The sequence below is a fragment of the Pempheris klunzingeri genome, chromosome 3 (assembly GCF_042242105.1).
Source record: "Pempheris klunzingeri isolate RE-2024b chromosome 3, fPemKlu1.hap1, whole genome shotgun sequence".
In the NCBI taxonomy this organism is placed as follows: Eukaryota; Metazoa; Chordata; class Actinopteri; order Acropomatiformes; family Pempheridae; genus Pempheris; species Pempheris klunzingeri.
In genome coordinates, this window is record NC_092014.1 from 9,824,971 (window position 1) to 9,845,605 (window position 20,635).

A 20,635-nucleotide genomic window follows, 5' to 3' on the forward strand; every position below is an offset into this window, starting at 1 on the left:
TATTTACAAGTGCACACGCATTTTCTTTTTTAAAAAAGGGGGATGTTTATTTGTGACGTCCAAAAAGAAATTTTCTACTTCACATAGGAAGATAAAACAACAAACGTTTCCTTAAAAATAAAAAGAGTACATATTGTTTCGAGCAATGGAATGTGATACAACAAACAGGCATAAATACATTTATTTCAATTTAGTTCTAGTAAAAAATGGACTAGCAAACGAAAAACTAAACCAGCACAGCTGCAGTGTTTAGGTAAGTGACAACAAGGCAGGCTTGTAAAGGCGCACTCCCTAAAACCTAATATGACGAGATCAGTCCATCGGAGGGTGTTACACAGTACATTATCACAATCTGCAAAACAAACACAGACACTAGGACTAACGATACCGGAGCTGGCTGCCGCTCTCGAATTCTGACACTAGGTGCAGTGGATTCAGCGATGGTAACCTCTTCACAACTTGAGCTTTTTCCTGCGTCCACGACCGTCTGGGGTTCCCTCTGACTTCCGTTTCTGGGCCTGGAGGAGAAAATTATTAGGAAAGACGTCCCAAGCAGCGACATAAAACTAAATGTAGACATCAGACAAAGACCGAGCTGGGTAGCACAGAGTATCAGAGTATAAACAATACTTAACTTTAGACCATTAGAGACCATTTAGAATCTGACCAACTCAAGTAAACAAGTGCTTCCTTCCTGTCATGTAACGAGACGGATTTGTAACTTACTGAGCCGGTCTTTGGGCCCCGTTTCTTCTTCTCTGCCTTCTCCCTTTCCTCCAGCTCCATGTTCTCTCTCTCTATCAGCGTAATCAGGGTGTTACACCGCCTCTGGAGCTCCTACGCACACGCAACCAAAAAACAATTTTGATTCTTAGCCATCATTTTTAAATCATCATGCAAAGACCCCAAAAAGTACAGGAGAATTAGTGCAAAGAAGCCAGTTTTCACCATGGCGGTCCTGGATTTGAGGAACCAGTCGAAGCGGAACTGGGGTGAGTTGCGGATGCACTGACGCAGCTCGTCGTACACGCTCTCCTTGTCGAAGCCCAGCTTGTGGAGCATACAGATAAGGAAGCGGTCCTCCTCCTCTGTGTAGTTCTTGCCCTTGTTGGTGCCATAGGAGATACGGAGCTGATGGAAGGGAGCCTTGTAGCGGCCAATCTGGGCAAGGAGACAAATTGATGGAACATTCATTAATTAATCAGGAAGAGCAGAAAACGTGATGAAGAGATCATTAGAGGATCAGGGCAAGCTTTTGAATTTAAGTGTTTAACACAAGGCCTAATGAGATAACGTTAATTAGGTAGTTTAAACCAGAAATGAATAGCCAAATGGTTGACAGTACCTTTGAGTCCAGTGCTTTTTTAATGCTAATCCTTCTCTGGATCCTGGCCTCTCCTCTCTCTATCTGGGCCATGATCTTCTCGATATCCTGCAGCTCATTGCAGCGCTCCCAGAACACAGCTGGGGTGGGGGGGGCAAACACCAACAGGATTTCAGTAAACATGCAAAGAAGTCAAAAGTTTGGGTTTGCCAGCGGAATAGAGGGTTGAAAAAAAGAGGTGTTACCAGAATATTCCATGACTTCCTCTGGAGTTTTTCCCTCAACCTCTCTGGCAATGTTCTCGATATCATCTCTTCCCCACTTCTCGTTGGCTTTGATGAACTGGTTGAAGTCTCGTTTGTTCCAAATAGTAAATCCCTGCAAATAAAGTACGGTGGATCAAAAAGTGCATCGAGAAACAAAACATTTAATTCTGACTTGCAGCAGGTTAGCCATTAGTTGACTGTATTGAGCAAGAATAATCAGTACCTGCTGCAGCAGGTTCTCCTTCTCCTCCAGTTCCTCCTCTGTGAGGGCCTCGGCCTCATCGATCTTACCCTGCTCTTCTTTCTGCACCTGGGCCGAATTTGGCATGTCTGGATTACGGGGAACCTGAAGCGACACAGCCACACAAACTGAGTTAGAGACATTTCTATAACTTTGAGTTTATCAAACCAAATGTGGACAGTAAGAAAATCCACTGCTCATCTGAAAAACATCTCTGTACCTTGTATCCTATAGTCTTTCTGTAGAACAGAATTTCCTTTTCTAGAAGCTCAAACAGACGTGGAGGAAAGAACTGGAAGTCCTGCACATTTGGCTGCTTGGGAGGACGAGGAGCCTGGGAGATGGAAGCACACAAACAAATGTCATGCCATAAAGAGGATAATGTGCCATCCATCGTAAGAACGTTGTAATTACACATTCTGCTGTGTTAATGCCTGATATCCTTTGGGTGTTTGTAGAGTGATCCGTCCTTACCTTGGGTGCTTTGGGCTCACTGACTCGCAGAGCCTCTCTGAAGTAGGCATCCACAGCGTAATTGGCTTTCCTTTCTCTCTTGGGTGGCTCGATCCAGTTGGTAATGACCTGTGTGAAGACGGGACACAGGGAAAAGTTCAAGTTGTTGGAATAAGGCAATTAAAGACTGAATACTGATTGTTGTTGGTGTTTTTTTTCTTTTTTACCTTTTTCTTCTCTCTATAATCTTCTCCTTCGAATGTGTACACACTGTTGTTCTCTGTGTCCATGGTGAAGTTCCTCAGAGAGCTCTCTCCCAGTGAAGACAGCTTCTCTTTCATCTCCAAAGTCTAGCATATGACACGGCCGGTGTTAATGTTACAGCAAATCTTAAAACCTGATTGAAAAAAGCATCGTCCGTTGATTTTCTCACCTTCCTTTCACCTCTCTCCAGGATTGAATTGATGTCGTCATCTGTGATCTCGCTCTCTTTGGAAGCAAACACGTGTGTGGCGCCGTGGCGGATGATGGACAGCATCTCATCCTTGCCCAGCTTGTTCGCGCTCGGGTCCACAAGTCTTCCTGTTAAAGAAACAGAGAACGACTTAGTGGCTTGCTCAAATCTCTCATCTCCTGCTCCTCTGAGATCCACCCTGTATAAATAATATACCCTGCTGGATGACGATGGAGTCCAGGCGCAGTTTAATCTCGGCCCTCTCCACAATCCTCTCCTCTACTGTGTTTTCAGTGATGAAACGAAAGACGCGCACTTGCTTCTGCTGACCAATCCTGTGAGCTCGGTCCTGAGATGAAAACATAAAAATGGTCAAGTCCCCTGAATCTGAAGTTATAAAGCATCCACTCCCAAAGAAACGAAGGAGTGGGTACATCAGTGTACTAACCATGGCCTGAAGGTCGACTTGAGGGTTCCAGTCTGAGTCGTACAGGATCACCACATCTGCTGTAGCCAGGTTGATACCCAGTCCTCCGGCCCTGGTGCTCAACATGAAGATGAACTTAGAGCTGTTGGGCTCGTTGTATGTGTTGATGGAGATCTGAAAACACACAAAGACATTTTTCTTTTCCTGAACTCATCTCATGGTTTCCTGCGGAAAAACAGATTGTAATCAAACTCTCAAACGAAATGTTCTTATACAAGATAAGAGCACAACACCTGTCTCTCCTCGTGCGGCGTCTTGCCATCCAGGCGACAGTAGCCGTAGTTCCTCCACATGCAGTAGTCCTCCAAGATGTCCAGCATCCTGGTCATCTGACTGAAGATGAGCACACGAGAGCCTGGAGAGAAAAAGGGAAAGACGTTAGCATCAGTCAAAGAAATGTAGAAACAACCAATCCTTTCACACAGGACTTTTGAAATAACCAATTTTATATAGAGATTTTGTTTTCTGCTTGGTGAGTTGGTCGATATGCTTTTGTTCGACCAAATTCTCATTGGTTGGACAATCGCTGGTGTTTCATTAAGGAGAAAAAACCTTCTACATATATCATTTTCATGTATCTATAACACTGTGATGCTCTGATTCACCACTACTGGAGGACTGGCGCTGGATTTAAAAGAGAGCTAAAGAGGAACCGAGCAGAAGAAGAAAACGTGCGGTTCTCTTCTTAGCGTTGCAGTGGAATCATTGTCTGCGGCCCTCCCATAGATCAATCGATTGGTGGAAGAGTAGGTAGAATATCAACTGACCAGGATTTTCTTTCATTGCCTACAGCCCTGAGTACATGAATGTACTGTAGATACTACACATTACTTTCTGTCTGATTTAAACTATGGAAAAGATCATCCGAACACTCGTGTGTTTGGTTGCCATTGGGTGAATGACAGTGGACAGTACATTTACTAGAGTACCACGCTTAAGTACAATTTTAAAAAGGCTACTTGTACTTAACATAATTTTTTTCCATTTCATACTCTTCTTCCACTACATTTCAGAAGTACATAATGTACTTTTTACTCCATTACATTTGACAGCCACACAATCACATTAAGATTTTACAAAACACACGTACATATACTGAGCATGAAAAATACTGTTATAGATTCAGCCTGTGGTTCCCACCCTTTTTTGCCTTGTGACAAAAATAATAAAAATAAATGTGTGCCTATTTGGGGGCCTCCTATCACTTTATAGATGTCTATGGGTTGTATACAAGCCCATCAAATACTAATTTCCCCTCTAAGTAAAGTGCTGTGTACACATTAATGCATCAGTATTATCAATCTAATAATATACAGTAGGACTCATGGGTACCATTTTACTGTAAAACTAGAACTTTTACTTTGATACTTTAAGTACACTTACACTACACCAATGTACTTTTACATTAGTAAGACATGTACATGTAATGGAGTATTTTGAGATTGTTATCTCGGTAGTTTTACTTAGTAAGTAGGTAACCTGGGTAATTTTTCTACCACTTGAATGAATGACAAACAATGACGCTGTTCTGCAAGACAGTGTCTTAATATTCTTAATTGTACATAAATACATAAATGACTCCTGAAATGACAGCATGGCCATCTACATACCCTGGTCCTTCATCTTGGGTAGCAGCTTGTCCAGCACCGCCATCTTGCCACTGTTCACCACCAGGTGGAGGTCAGTTGTGTAGGGGGGACCCGGCTCGGCCCCGTCGAACAGGTACGGGTGGTTGCAGCATTTTCTCAGCTGCATGAGAACGTTCAGTAGACGCATTTTGTCCATCTTACCCGCCGAGTTCAGAATGTCAATGTCCTTCATTAAAATCTTTGTGTACCTGACAGGTTGAGAACATAATGTGATATCACATATTAGGGTGCAACAATTTCACGTCAGTATCCAGGTTATTTCAGGCTGTGCAGAGAAAAGAAGCTAAACCGAGGATGCTTACCACTCTCGCTGCATCTTACTCAGGCCCACGTACATCTTGATCTCTTTTTTCGGGAGCAGAGTCTTCTCTACGTCAGCTTTGATACGACGAAGCAAGAAAGGACGCAGAACCTAGACCAAAATAATGGCAGGTCAAAAGAGTGCTTTAACCCGAGTAAGCGTGGCTCACTTAGTTGGAAGTTGACACGAGGAGTATTCAGTACATACAGTGTGAAGACGTTCAACCAACTTCTGATCACCCAAGCAGTTGTTTGTGTCAAACCAGGCATCAAAGTCCTTTGGGAGAAAAAAAAATTAGTTATTAGTATTTAGCACGAGAATATAGAAGACTAGAGCCACAGTCTTGTGTCTTTCTATGGGATTCTAACCTCTGATGAGTTAAAGACGTCAGGCAGGAGGAAGTTCAGCAGAGCCCACAGTTCGTGAAGGTTGTTTTGCAGGGGAGTTCCAGTCAGCAGCAAACGGTTGGTGGTTTTAAATTCTCGCACAATTTCTGACAGCTACGGGAAAATAAAAAGGCATTTTTGCTTCATTACGCAATCTTGAAAAGTGCTAAGTGGTTACAGCATATGTAACTATCCATTTTAATTCACTGGCTGTCTGACCTTTGATTTCTCATTTTTGATCCTGTGGGCTTCGTCAATGACCAGGTATCTCCAGTTGAACTTCTTGAACACTGCCTTTTCGATGATGAGCATCTCGTAGGAAGTGACACACACATCCCACTCTCCGGGCAGCAGCACGTCTCTGATCAGGGCAGTCTGAAATTGAAGCAAAACCATTTGGCTTTTTTGTTTAGTTTTTTTCCAACCAGGAACACATAGCGTAATTTCGGTCTGAAGAGCAACCGCACAGGAAACTTGCTCAATATTTTTCTACTTCAACATTAACCTTGTGCATGCAACTATAGTGTCCTCTTGATCAATATTCCCCTTTCCTTTCCTTTTTTTTTTTTTTTTTTTAAATACAGTTTTGCTGAGATGTATATTAAATACATCCAATACTCTCTGTAACCCACAAATGTACCTAAAACTGACATCAGTTGTGTTGTCCATATCATTACACCCAAATCAGAATCGAAGTAGAAGAAGTGTAGCCAGATTGCTGGTCTTTCAACTGCATTACTCTGCTAATATGTTGTAAGGTAAGCAAATAGAAAGGATTACAGAGTGAAATATCAAATTACAGTAAATATTTCGGTTCAGTTACGTTACGTTTCAGAAAATCATAATATTCTGACACAGCCTACCCTCTCATTTCTGTCTCCGATCAGGCAGACTGCACGGAGTGAGGGCACCCATCTCTTGAACTCATTCATCCAGTTGTAGAGGGTGGACTTGGGCACCAGCACCATGTGTGGACCAGGGATGTTTCTGTAGTGCTTCATGTAACCCAGCAGGGAAATAGTCTGCAGGGTCTTCCCCAAACCCTGAGAAGCAGCAGAGTGCGTAACACATAGAGCAGTACATGTGAGTACAACAATATTGTAAGAAAATATCTGAATCTCCCCTTTAAATAAACAGGTACTAGTTCTGACTTTGAGAAAGTACAAACCATTTCATCAGCGAGAATGCCGTTGATGCCATTTTCATACAAAGAAATTAGCCAGTTCAGACCACGGACCTGATAGTCTCTCATTTTTCCTGTTTTGACATCTAGATGGGAGGAAAGAAAATTCATAATCAACTCTGCTCATCACATATATATATTTGCTATATGCTTTCCTCTCAAGCCTAAATAAAAACGGGCCATTGCTTACAGGAGGGAGAATCATCGAAGCGTGTGCAGACATTTGTAGTCTTGGCGCTCTCATTTAGAAGCTCTTCGTCTTCCTCTTGTTCTGTGCGCCGATGGCGGTTGCTGTCAAACGCAGAAAAGAAACAACATGTCATAATTACAATGGGAGTTAACTTCCAAAAAACGAAATGAATCTGAATTGTGAGGACGTGTACTCACTCTCCGGCAGACAGAAGGTTCTGTTTCTCATCTTTCTTGATGCGAGGACGTCCTGGCTTCATCTTCAGGGGAGAGGTGGGGGTCTTCTGTGCGGCTGGTTGGATGAAATGAGCAAACAACTCTGTTTGCTTCAACAGGTACTCAAATCTGTTGGTCCGGTCTGTTTGCTACAAACACAGGTGGACAGTCTTGTTAACTTATTTAACCAAGGACAGAGCACTGAGTCATGTAACGTAAGCTATAGAAATAGTGTCCTTACCACTTTCTCCTCATACCCCGGAGTGGAGTCTTTAGTTTTGGATGAGGAGGGGGAGGATGCATCTTGTCCATCAGGTCCGGCATCTGAAGAGGACTCTTTTCCAGCATCTGAAGAATCAGACTTCTCCTGAGCAGAGAGAAAATAAACAGAAAACAGTTTGTTTACAGGTTCTGAGGACGTCATTGAGGAAGTGTGAGAAAGAGAAGGACGCAGGATCATGCGCTACATCTCCCAAACTCCTCTACATGAAACCTTAAGCACACTGGGCAGCTCCTGCAGCCTGCGATAAGGAGCATTATCACACGTCTTTTGTCCCTGCTGCTATCACTACCATTCTTATTGGACCAAAACTACTGGATTGCAGATCATTCACATTACCAAACTTTCTCATGGCTGCCGTATTTGCATTATTTGACACACATCTTGTTCTTGCTGCGTTTCACGCCGTTAACACAGCTGTTTGCAGAGATAAGGCACTTCATCCACAACAATTCTATTCTTGTATTAAATGTATTTTTTGCCAATGCTTTTAACTCGTTATTGTTTTGTATGTAAGCATGTACTACATTTAGTGTCCTTCTTGCTGTTTTTCCATATGATCGTTTGTGAATAGTAGATGCTCTTAATGTAAGCATTTCAGCTTTTTAAGATTACTTATGGTTATCATTAAATTATTCGTGTATTTCTGCTGCTGCGACCTTTCAACCACCCAGTGTGGAATCAATTTGTTACATGTGATCTTGTTTTAACTGTTGACCTGCACACCTGAAAAACTTTTCAATCCAAATCAACTGCAGGCAGCGCAGCAGCAACATCATCATCATCATCATCATCATCATCATCCCTCCTCGGTTACAGAAGCCATTGCTGCACTGTCCCACTGACAACAAAAGACGCGGATGGGACAGCTGAGCGGGGTGCTGCGCTTCAATTGCTCTCACCAGGTTTTCCCAAAAAGCCGGATCTCTGTTCGAAGCTACTCGCTGAGTAAATCTGGCCTGGGGGTAAATAACACCACGCTGGGACTTTTAATGTGATGATCGATAGGTGGCTAGCGGGGCTAAGCTAGTAGTCTGAGCGCTTATGAAACAGGCTGGCCTTGTCGCTGCTCTGTGCTGTAACGCTAGCTTCAGTCCCGAGTGGATGAGACCGAGCTGCTGCTGCTGTTGTTGTCGTGTGCTAATGATAGCGCCGCCGCGGCTAGCTAACTAGCATAAACAGCCCGCATTAAACACCGACAAAGTAAAAGTTTAACAGCGCTGTTTAAGGGTGAGGTAGGTAAGTGGCGGGGGGAGTTTCAGAGTTTCGGACCCGTCCGGCGGCTCTGTGGTAGATGTACGCGGTACTGACAGCAGACAAAGCCCATTTTAAACCCATCTTACCTCCGCTCCTCCGGCTTCTTCAAGTTCAGTCTGCTCTTCCCGCTGTTCCACGCAGTTTGCGCTTTCGGACATTTTTTTAACCGAATTTCCTCTTCGATTCAGCAATATCCTCCGTTATTCGGTGGCTAATGTGATCCCGTACAGGAGCCGTAGAAGATTTTCCGAACTTTCTCGCCGTAAATGAGGACTATCCTGTTGTTTATAATGAAAGACACACCGGTTGGTCGCAGGCAGCACGTTCGCGCTAGGAAGATTGTTCTCGGGCAGCCGCGTTCACGGCGCTAACGTTACCGGTTTGTCTGAACTATCGCGAGATTTGGCTGCGCTGCCTTAAGGGGCTGTCTGAAAATTTAGAAAGCTGGTAAGAATAGATTTTCTCTTCGATTTCTTTGGTTGATTTCTGATTTATTGAGCTGATTTTAGTATAACCCTGGACCTTGATATAAATGAGAACATAAATATTGATATATAAATAACAACGTCATCACTTAAATATCGGATGGAAGGAAGGACAATGCAGGAATAGCAAAATAATCAAATATATCAATAACACAATAACATAATATCATAACAACATCCTGTCTGTAAGCCAACTGAACATCTGAGCAAGTTTTGTTACATTTTTATTCACTTTTTATATTTGCATTTCAAAGATATCTTTTCTGTACATCCACATTACAGCAGCATGGTCTCCTCATTCGTTTCCTCATAGAACAGATGTAAAAAAAAAAAAACACTGCTTTGATTATTCAAAGATGTCCCTCAATCCTCTCTACATATTCTGTAAAAACCTTTTTGGGCATTGCCCCAATGTGAATGGATTATGAATACCAAATTTGTGATTGATAGGCTGAGATTTAAATTGCCTTTACAGTGGAGGGTTATCCAGCATGGCTTTCGTAAAAAATCTGAGATAAACTTGGCCAAATAAAATATCTTGTCCATTTATACACTTATTTACATGTATACATTCATATATTAACACCCCTGGCCCACTGTACACAATGCATATTCTGCATCCATTGATGATATAAAAGCTCAGGGGACATCAAAAGAAATAGTAGTTCATTTGATAGCCAGCTTCTCCTGGTAGCTTTAAAGTGCAGATGAACGAGGAGTATTTGAATGCAGCACATCAACTGCACGTAAATGACCGAGAAGTGATCAAACATTTTAATGAGAATTTCACTACATTTAAATGTGGCGATTAAAAACGGTCAAAAACACAAATTTTAATACTCAAAATTTCAACAACTGCAAAACAGGCAATGTGAAGACGAAAGTTGTGTCTCACGCGGGTCCTACCGATACCCTTGTCCATGAGGATGACGTCGGCGGAGGGTTAATCAGCTGATTTTGAGCGAAACAAATGAACCAAAATAACACGTTTTATCTTCCAAAAGACTTTAAACATCCACCGACAACTAAGAATATTCTGGCCGGAGACGGTTGACATGCTTTATTTGGGTAAGCACAGCTCGTAAAGCGTCCGTACAGCCGCAATTCATGGCGTTATTTATGCTAAGTCAGGCAGCCCAGTGTTTCTCAGCTAACGTCGGGCCCGTTTTGGTCGCTTTGTTCGTTTTTTCGAGGTAGAGTGACGTTTGTTGCAACCGTCGCCATGGAGCCGGAGAACGGGTTCCAACGGTTCAGGTGTTCTTGGCGTTCGAACCACGTTTTCACTTCCGGACGCGAAGAGAAATCCGTTAAATTAGCGGAACAGTTAGCGTTAACAAGCTAGCCGCATGTAGCCACACAACAAGCACAGAGAGCGGTTGGTGGCTGCTGTCATGGCGAGGAACTAAATCTAAATAAATAAAACTAAATCAGGTGTAAAGAAGAATTAAATACTTATAACGCAAAGATACGTTCTTTACGGTAGATCGCCGTAGTGTTAGATTAATCAGTATGTTTGTTTGAGGAAAATAAAGGTAAAAAATACAAAAACAACACGTCACAGTTCATAATTACGTTGTTATTCATCATAGTACCATTAAAAAAAAACTCCATCAAGAAAGTAATAGATGGCGGAAATGGACTCAAATCACTTTAATATCACATCTATTTTTAGAGCTCAGATACTTGGGAAAGTAAGACGTTTTTCAAATAAATAAATAAATAAACATCTGTGTCACTTAACTTCAATGGGGCTCAGTCTATAGAAAAGTGATTACTGAGCAATAAATATACTTTGCTGTACAGCAAAGTATATTTTTACATTCGTACATTTAATTTGTCACAGTAATATTTTAAAATGTTCAGCGTGCGCAGGTTCCAGCCTCAGAAATGTCAGGATTTGCAGTTATTCAGTATTTTAAATCATTGTGAATTTATTCTAATTTGGTTGTGGATTTTCTTTACATTTTTAGTGAAATCGATTCAAATCTTTTAAGTACTGATGAAAATGATCGGTTAGCTTGCGTAGTTCCTAATTTAAGTTTAGTAATCGAAAGTTGGTGTGTTCCATCATGGTGCCCAGCATCCTATAAAAACCATGTTTTTTTTGTCTTGTGTACTGCACAGCTGCACCTAAAAACTGTAATTATGTTTGTGGAATTCAGTCGTTAAACTGTGTAAAAAGGAACTTTTTCATCTCAACAGTCACATCACAGTAAAGTCTATAAGCTTTACACTCCAGTTGCACATGTTCCATCTTTGAATGTTGAGAGCCTGTGCGCTCAATGCGTGCGGAAAGTAACTGGAATCTGATTACTGTGGCAAAAAAGACTCATGGACATAATGACTTGTCACAGTAGGGGAAGCACAGGTGTTACTAAAGACATTGACGACGACTCTTTTCTATTCAGATATTCCACTAAGTCATGAGAGTGTGACAATGAACCGACATGCACCAGGACACTGAAACAACAAAATGGAATTCAGCCATTGTTATTTTATTGTTGTATACATATGTGCTTTTCTGACTGTGACATGTTAAAATGTGTAAAAAGGTCCATCAAGAATTGGACCAGACTCTTCTTTAATTGAATTGTGCAGGCCACATTTATTATACACATTTTTTTGGTAATATGTAATTATTTCCTGAATTGCCTTCTACAGACTGTCATCATGGACAAGATTTTGGAGGGCCTCGTGAGCTCCGATCACACAGTTCCAGTGAAGAGGGCCATTGTGAAGAAGGTAGTGGAGGCAGCAGAGAAAGAGGTGACTGAGGAGCAGTGTCAGTCGCTGTTTACTCTCACCACCCGCCTCATCTTGCTGGGTGAAGATGCCTTTCAGAGGCAGATCGGCCTCCAGGTGTTGGACGCCTATGCACGTTACCACCGCCCAGAGTTTGAGCGTTTCTTCAGCAAAGACTTCGTCCTCAGTCTTCTCCAGCAGGGCTATGGCCAGCTGGACCGCAAAGACCCAGCCATTATAGACTACATTCACTGCTGCCTGCGGCTGCTCATCAGCTGCCCCACGGTGCTGGAGATCTTCGGCGTGATCCAGGTGGAGGTGTTAAGGATGGTGTGTGAACGCCCAGAGCCGGCTCTCTGCGCCCGCCTGAACACTCTGCTGTCAGACTTTGTGCAGTGCATCCCGAGGGATAAGTCTGGCATTTTGTTCTGCCAGCAGCTGGTGAGGACCATCAGTTACTTCCACTGCTTTGCCAGCCAAGAGCGGGAGCTGAGAGAGTATGTAGGTCAGGTGACGAAGGTTAGCACACTGCTGCAAAACATCTGGAAGGCTGACCCAGCTACCCTGCTTCCCTCGCTGCAGGAAGTCTTTGCCATTATCTCCTCCACAGGTGAGACTCCCTCTTTCCGGCTTTATTTCCGTCCTATGATTGAAGTTTTGAGGAATAAAAAAAAAAGTATCTTATTTAATACCTATTAGACCTGCCATTAGAGTTCATTTTGGGGACATCTGGAAAGTTATCAATACCATAAAGATTTGGGGTTTATTAATAGATTTATAGACGTCTTTCTACCAGTAATGAAAAAAGATTATTTGCCTTTGGCATCCTGCACCCATGACTTACACCCCTCACTCAACAAATGTTGGCATTAATGCCAGGGATTTTACTGCATGATTTAACAACCGGGAACTGTTACCTTGTTTCATTTTGGTTTTTCAGGGCCCTGCCAATAGCTGACTTTGATCCCTTGGCTTAGTTTTCTCATTTGTATAGGTTGGATGTTCATCCAACAATGTTCAGCATTATTAGCACACTGACTATTTTCAATTTGGAGACTGTGGATTTTATACTCTTGCTGTAGCATGGAGTAATTACCTTCAAATCCCCGTATATCACAGTACATTTTCCTCAAGGGCAAACATAGAAAGGTATTTGCTGAGAACATGTAGCTGAATTCATATTTCAGCTGAAGGCAAAGCTGCACAGTCTTTTGTTGATGGTAAATGTTAGGGATGTCCTGAGCCTGCTGTGCAGTGTTGCAAATGACTGAACAGTGAAGCGGCACAAAATAAACAAACAGCACGCAGCAGTTTCAATTGAATAGCCACTCTGATAGCATGCATCAGTGAGCGATGCGAGCAGAGACGCTTTGGGGTAAAAGGTCACTCTGCCTCTATTTCAGTGGCATTTTTCAGGTGAGCTGCGCTTCTAAAGTGCTGCTGTTGAAGTTGATTTAGACATCCCAGGTGAAAGAGTTTTCAAATACCCTGACAGGAGACAGACAAAACCACAGGGTCAACTTAAAGTATAATGTAACTAAACAGAAAACTTTTTGTTTTGTGAAACTTAGACTATTTTATATCAACAGTGCCGTCTAGGTTTTGAGGCCTAAGTTTGTGGTGGTGTTGCTCTGTATTTTATCACAAGGTGTTCTAAAATATTCACAACTGTAAAATTTGACTGGAAAGCAACACATGCACCCACTTCCTTGATACAAAAAGAAAAGGTGTGCTTGTGCAATTATTTACCTTTTCTACTCTGATCAATTATTTGCAGACCCTTCCTTTGACCCATCCATTGCTCTGGCCAGCCTGGTCCAGCACATCCCCGTCCAGATGATCACTGTGCTCATCAAGAGTCTCACCACGGACCATAATGTCAAAGACGCAAGCATGACTAAAGCACTCTGCAGGTAACCTCACACATCTAGTCACCCGACATGGATGTCTTTGAATTATTTGTAATGTATACAAATTATGATACACATATTTTACATAAATATGCTTATTCAACGCAAGTTCCCTGCATCGATACAATATATTCGCTGAGAAAATGCCTCATATTTTGGCAGTTTTTGTTACGGTAATGTTATCACATTATTTACACCCCATTTATTCTTTCTATTCTCTTCTTTCTCTCTTATTTAGGATGATTGACTGGCTTTCTTGGCCTCTGGCCCAACACGTTGATACCTGGGTCATTGCTCTACTGAAAGGACTGGCTGCAGTTCAGAAGTTCACGATCCTCATAGACGTTACTCTGCTTAAAATCGAACTGGTTTGTAGTGAGAACTCCTCGTCGCGATTTATTATGGACCTCAGGCAGACGCTAGACAGAAATTGTATGCATCTTTTAAAGCTACACAGATGTTAAACTGCGGCAATAATGAAGCTAGATTGCAGCAATTTCTTCTCAAGATATTTTACCTGGGGCAGGCGAAAAGACTCACTTGAATTATTAAAGCAATTACCCAGTTTATATAAATGTATTCATGACATAAAGATTTTTTTTAAACCCATAGGTATTCAGTCGCCTGTGGTACCCCATTGTGCGGCAGGGGGCGCTAGCTGTGCTCTCCCATATGCTGCTGAGTTTCCAGCACTCTCCTGAGGCCTTCCATTTGGTAAGTGTTCTCCTTCATCCACACAGCCCATTTCCCTCTCATACAGCCACTTTATTGGTTTTCTCATTTTCTTCTCTTCTGCCTTAAATTACTTCAAAGCTGCATAGACCTCTTTTCCCAGAACCCCAGGCTCGGCACCGCTCTCCCACTAATGATGTGTGAAGCACTTAAATGCCGAGCAATGGCCCTTGAGTTGGCCAATTTCATTAGTATCTAAAAACATGAATAGTCTCAGAAATGCTCAGTAAATGAGACCGAAACCTCTGTGGGGTTCCTGATGTGCAAGTGCCCTCTGGCTGACCGTGCTGCAGATTTGTATGATTAATATTTGCCGCACCTTCTAACGTTTTCAGCAGCACCGCGTCCTCAACATTTTTCTTTTATCTTCATCCCTCACCGTCCCAGGTTGTTCCACACGTGGTGCACCTAGTCCAATCTTTGAGGACAGATGGTCTCCCCACCAGTAAAGCTTTCTTGCTGCAGTTCACTGAGCTCATACACTGCATGATGTACCAGTACTCCGGCTTCCCTGACCTCTATGACCACATACTAGAGGCCATCAAGGTAAAAGACTGGGAGAGGCACCTCATACATAAATATTTATTCAATTTAACTTAATTTTATTTTCTAAACCTTTCAAATGTGTGCTTTATCTAATAACTTAAATCTTCACAGGATCTTCCAAAACCAGGAGAGGAGAAGATCAAGTTGGTGTTGAATCAAAGTGCCTGGACATCCCAGTCCAACTCCTTTGCCTCGGGTCTTCTGAGGCAAGCTGGGAAGTCTGAGACAGGCAAGACTGGCCTGGTCAACCTGGGGAACACCTGCTACATGAACAGCATCATCCAGACCCTCTTCATGGCCACAGAGTGAGTTATGTGTGAAATTATGCACATGCATGTCGTTTATACATATTTGCACACTGAAACATAAAAATGTCCAGTCTGAGTGTAGTTAACTGTTTGGTTTTTTTTCCTCAGTTTCAGGCGGCATGTTTTATCATTACATCTGAATGGTTCCAACACACTAATGAAAAAGCTCCAGCTGGTCTTTGCTTTCCTTGCACACACTCAGGTTAGTGTTGTCCTGTGTAATAGATATTGAAGAATATAATTACTGATGACGGCAACCATTGACTCTGTGTTGCTGTGTCTGTGTGTGTGTGTGTGTCTGTCTCTGTGTGTGTGTGTGTGTGTGTGTGTGTGTGTGTGCGTGGTGCATGTCTGTGCCCTGCAGAGGGCGGCATATGCTCCCAGAAACTTCTTGGACGTGTCTCGGCCACCATGGTTCAATGCCGGCTCTCAGCAGGACTGTTCTGAGTACCTCAGATTTCTTCTCGACAGGTACAGTCGCACTCCAAACTTATTAGATGAACCAATAGAAATGTGGTTGTGTCAGTTTAAATGATGTTGTTTTCACCCTATTTGCCAAATTAATCAAGTCAGGCAAGATGATACATTTTTGCATGGTGTGTGTGTGTGTGTTGCTGAATGCAAATTTGAATAAATGTTTTTAAAAAAACTGTACTATCAAGAACACAATACACAAAGTGTTGTCAGCAATGAGTGTGCTTGACTGGGGCTTACCAATGTCACTTGAGCTTTCTCTTTTCTAATGCGGAATTTCCCCGTCTCCTGATCTCAAGGCTACATGAAGAGGAGAAAACACTTCAGGTCCTGGAATCAGCTACGCCAAAGTTTGCCTCCCCTGTTGACAAAACCAGCAAAGACCCATCAGGTCAGACCTCTCCAGAGGAGTGTGACGCAGCGGAAACCAAACCTGAAGATGACAGTAGGACTTTGATAGAAAGGATGTTTGGTGGGAATCTGATCACAGGTATTCGCTGTATGCAGTGTAACTATATCTCTGAGAAAGAGGAGCCTTTTACAGACCTCTCTTTGGCCTTCTGTCCTTCTGCCACCTCCCAGAAGAGCCCTCCTCAACCTGAGGGACCCTCAGAGGAGCCCAAGGTTCTCTGTCAGGGATCTGTCAATGGCGGCAGCGAAATTCCTGACCCAGGCTTGGCCAAAGCCACGGCTAGTAATGTCCCTTTTGTGCAAGTAACAAATGAGACTCCCTTCTCTGTGCCTGACCTGGTGAACTATTTCCTGGCTCCAGAGATCCTGGATGAAGAGAATGCCTATTTCTGTGAGAAGTGTAGCTCCCTGCAGCGGGCAGAGAGGACCATGAAAGTGGTATCAGCACCCGAATACTTAATCCTCACCCTGCTGCGATTCTCATATGATGCCAAATGCCACGTCAGGAGGAAGATTCTGGACAATGTCACCATCCCGCCACTCATGAGACTTCCTGTGCATGCGCCTTCGATGCCTACACGGTGCTCCTCTTCTACCTCTTCTCCTCTTCAAGTGGATTCCCCTGAGAGCAGCGAGAACCTGGCCAAGAAGCTTAAACCATCTCAAAACGATGAGGAGGAAGAGGAGAAGGAGAGGATAGATGGAGTGGAGCAGATAAACACAGGAGGAGAGACATCGGTGCAGTCGGTGCCCTATGTCCTCAGCTCAGTGGTGATGCATTCTGGTATATCGTCCGAGAGCGGCCACTACTACTCTTATGGTCATAACATTAATGGCGCAGATGGAACACAGCATCAAGCCAATCGCTTTGCCCTCAAGGAGGACTTGGGAAATGGCCAAAGTGAGTGTAGCCTCTCCACTTGCTCAGCTCTCTCAGTTCCTCCCGAACAAGGAGACACACCACCTAATAGTGGCCAGGAGGCAAAGGATTGGCTGCTGTTCAATGATAGCAGAGTGACATTCTCATCCTTCCAATCGGTGCAAAACATAACTAATCGCTTCCCCAAGGACACGGCTTATGTGCTCATGTACAGAAAACAGGAGCTACCAGGGCAGCGCATAAATGGGGGACTGGTGGCAAATGGAATGAGACTGAATGCCGAGCCTCCCCTGCAGAAAGAACTACTCGATGCTATTATCAAGGACAACAAGCTGTATTTACAGGTATGTGTGGGTGACTGAAAAACATACATCTCCCACATACAGGCATTACGCTACCCATTTAAACCACCAGTCTCTATAAATTATACCAATAAACGCAAGCCGAGTGTGAAGTGATTAGCATTAGAGCAAGTGTTTAATCCGCTGCTAAGAGGTTCAGTGGATATTTTGCCTGAAACACTGGGTTTATTTTTACGCTTTGCATGCATTTGACATATAGCATAATTCCCACTAACCCCTCTGTATGTGAGGTTATTATGAAGGTGAAGAGCTGTTGAGGATTCTCTCAGGTGGAAAGAGGCTGAGGGAAAACAGACTGTGCTTATACAGATAACTAAGAGCCTGCAAAATGTAGCAGGTTTTTTTTTTTTTTTTTTTTTTTTGCTGAACTTGAAGCCAAATATGAACTGTCCTGTTATAAGACTTGAGGTGTAATTTCACGAGTCATTGAACTGTGCTGTGTTGAGTTGACTTTCCAGCGCACTTGTATAAGAGGCTGAAGTAAATCACCTCTAGAGGGTGCTGTAATAATACTAAGTGACAGCACTGATGCACCGTCGGCCACGTAGAGCTACACCAATGCTAAATGAACTCTGTGATATATCCTAGGTGTACGTGTACTCTTAAAAATAACCTAACTTGGAAGCATTTATCTCTCCTCCATGCTTCCCACAGGAACAGGAGCTCAATGCTCGGACCCAGGCTCTCCAGGCCCCTTCATCCTCCTGCTCATTCAGGCCCAACGGTTCAGATGACAATAACCCACCAGGGAGCTGTGGCCCATCTGGTGGAGGAGGAGGAGGAGGAGGAGGGGGAGGGGGCTTCAATACCATTAGTAGACTGGTCTTCTGAACAGAAAAAATGCAGCAGAAAACTTAGATGAACTGGCACAAAGGGAGTCCTGAACTGATCGTACAGGAGCCTGAACTGTCATACCATAGATATGCATATAAACTCATAAAAACAGCACTGAAATTATCTAAAACACACACACACACACACACACACAAACAAACAACACACACATCAAACATCTGCGCTGATTCAGTACTTAGCTTTGATTTTGTCAAAGTCTCACAGTTTTGACTAAAATAATCTTTATACCACTTTTTCTGTCATGATTTTGTAGTTTTTAATTTACTTAGATTGCTCTTTGGTGATTTCAGCATTGTAATCTCCCTTAAATGAAAGAAATGTGGCTAAATATAATTAGAAGTAACTTCAATAACCATCAACTTTTACATACATTGATAAATATGTAAAGAGGGTTCAGTCTAGAACATATTTATATTATCTGACTTGTCAGAGTGTTCATTATATTACCTCATTACACACTAACACATACAAACATATGCAAATACATGCATGTGCAGCACACAGTACAAAAAGCATTTGACTGTAAGATAAACTTTTTGGATTTGTTACAGTTGTGAACACACAGCTCACAACCTTTGTTTACTCTTCTGATTTGCATGCAGCTTTTCTTCACAAGCTGTGGAGTTTGATTTTCAAGATATTTGAATCTTTTCTTTTGATGTGTGCTTTTGGTGTTTTATAGGTTTCATATCTCATGCAATAAATGTACATATGACTCAAAATATCACTCTAAATAGTCATGGAATACAAAACTATATGTTGAAAATTGAATACTATATATGGGGAATTTTCAAGAAAAAGGCATTTTTTCAATATGAATATTCAAAGCTGTTCTCCCACTAATGAGTAGTGTGATTGACAGAGATCTAAATTACAAACAGCTTATTGAACATTTGACAACAGTGAACTGTTTGGCATATGTTAATGTATTCCTCTGATTTCATTAGTCAGGGAGACTTGTATTCATGCTGATTTTATGTGCCTTTTGATATTTAATGCAGATTTTTAAAGATGAAATTGACATGATAAACACGTCAGCTGTGCTGTGTCAATATTCATAATGGCTTTCCCTACAGTGAAAACAAATCGGTATTTGTTGTATTGTCTTGCTTAACCAGGCAGTTTATTTAGGGTAAAGCTATTTAAAATTAGTAGGTGAGGTGATACAAATGTTAAAACAATAATTAAGCATTAATTAAAGATAAATAGCTTGATACTCAATTAAGCGATGGCAAGACGAAGCAGCAGTTTGTTTCTAGAAACCTGAAATTAATTTCTGTGGAAATGAGCCAAACGCCAAAGTTGTAAGTGTGTTGACATGCTCAAGCGTACCTCAATGTCTGCTTCACCTTACTTGTCACATTTCCATAATTCTATGTTTCTGCTGCAGAGAATATTTTGACCACTAGGAGGCATCTCTAGTACTACATCTGGACTTGATCACCCACTGTACATAATTTATATTCATTCTTGCAGTGTACACAGACCTTGTTGTCAGCAGTGCCAGTTTTCTTCTGGGAGCCAGATCCAAGTTTGGCATTTTTCAATCAATTAAATGCTTCCAAATGAAAATGGTTAAATCTTCAATTCAGTACATTGTTGATACTGCAAACCTCAAGAATTCCACTCAAAAACAGGCTGATTTTTAGTATGTCAAAGACTTTGTTGATTAAAAAAAAATACAGAACTGTACATTGTTGTGTAATTCATCAAAACACGCACATATATCACCCTCACTCCTTTTTTTCCCCCCATTGATTGCAAAATATTTTTGCACAAATGGAAGTGAGTATAGACAAATATGGGACTGAAAACAGGAACTGGAAAATTACGTGCAATCATGTACTATTCCCACAAGCATGGGAGAAATTATAGTTTCAATGTAGCAATAGCGAATTATTTGAAAAGGTGCCATTTACTACTAATTAGCAATTGATACAGTAAAAACATTGCAGTCACACTAAAGCTTTCAAAGGGCATTTGGCGGAAAAAAAAAATCAATGACTCTCAATTATTAATCAACCAAACCATTACACTTTTCTCCTTGAGGAGAAATGTCATCTCTTGGGAATGGTGTGATATATCTCCATGTTAAATGTAATGTCCCGTTATTAATATTTACACGAGTTTTAGGTTGTTGTAGATGCATGCGCGTTAATTCTGCATGGACTGGAATTAAAGGTCTGGTCTGTTCATATAGTGGGTACAACTAAGTTATGCACTGCAACAACATTAAAGACATTT

At 42.1% G+C, this 20,635-nt stretch overlaps 2 protein-coding genes across 3 annotated transcripts; one reads left to right on the plus strand and one right to left on the minus strand.

The window, feature by feature from the left end:
• Nucleotides 1-31: 31 nt before the first annotated feature.
• smarca5 (SNF2 related chromatin remodeling ATPase 5) lies at nucleotides 32-9,022 on the minus strand. Its single transcript, XM_070855312.1, has 24 exons — nucleotides 8,773-9,022; nucleotides 7,391-7,516; nucleotides 7,132-7,298; nucleotides 6,935-7,035; nucleotides 6,730-6,830; nucleotides 6,425-6,604; nucleotides 5,781-5,936; nucleotides 5,544-5,675; nucleotides 5,383-5,451; nucleotides 5,177-5,286; nucleotides 4,836-5,062; nucleotides 3,459-3,580; nucleotides 3,187-3,339; nucleotides 2,955-3,087; nucleotides 2,718-2,866; nucleotides 2,512-2,634; nucleotides 2,306-2,413; nucleotides 2,052-2,165; nucleotides 1,814-1,936; nucleotides 1,570-1,702; nucleotides 1,346-1,464; nucleotides 949-1,161; nucleotides 727-837; nucleotides 32-518 (listed from the first exon to the last, which is right to left on the minus strand). Exons 1-24 carry the CDS (start codon nucleotides 8,842-8,844, stop codon nucleotides 453-455), a joined length of 3,108 nt encoding a protein of 1,035 aa, XP_070711413.1. The 5' UTR covers nucleotides 8,845-9,022; the 3' UTR covers nucleotides 32-452.
• usp38 (ubiquitin specific peptidase 38) lies at nucleotides 8,368-20,073 on the plus strand. Of its 2 annotated transcripts, none has more exons than XM_070855311.1 (11): nucleotides 8,368-8,394; nucleotides 11,833-12,523; nucleotides 13,691-13,826; nucleotides 14,062-14,191; nucleotides 14,436-14,537; nucleotides 14,943-15,101; nucleotides 15,213-15,406; nucleotides 15,518-15,611; nucleotides 15,774-15,880; nucleotides 16,183-17,518; nucleotides 18,191-20,073. In XM_070855311.1, the coding sequence occupies exons 2-11, from the start codon at nucleotides 11,842-11,844 to the stop codon at nucleotides 18,365-18,367; spliced, it is 3,117 nt and encodes a 1,038-aa protein (XP_070711412.1). In that variant the 5' UTR covers nucleotides 8,368-8,394; nucleotides 11,833-11,841; the 3' UTR covers nucleotides 18,368-20,073. The 2 variants fall into 2 exon arrangements, with proteins under 2 accessions (XP_070711412.1, XP_070711410.1); XM_070855309.1 differs by lacking the exon at nucleotides 8,368-8,394 and adding an exon at nucleotides 10,102-10,239.
• The last annotated feature ends 562 nt before the right edge of the window (nucleotides 20,074-20,635 follow it).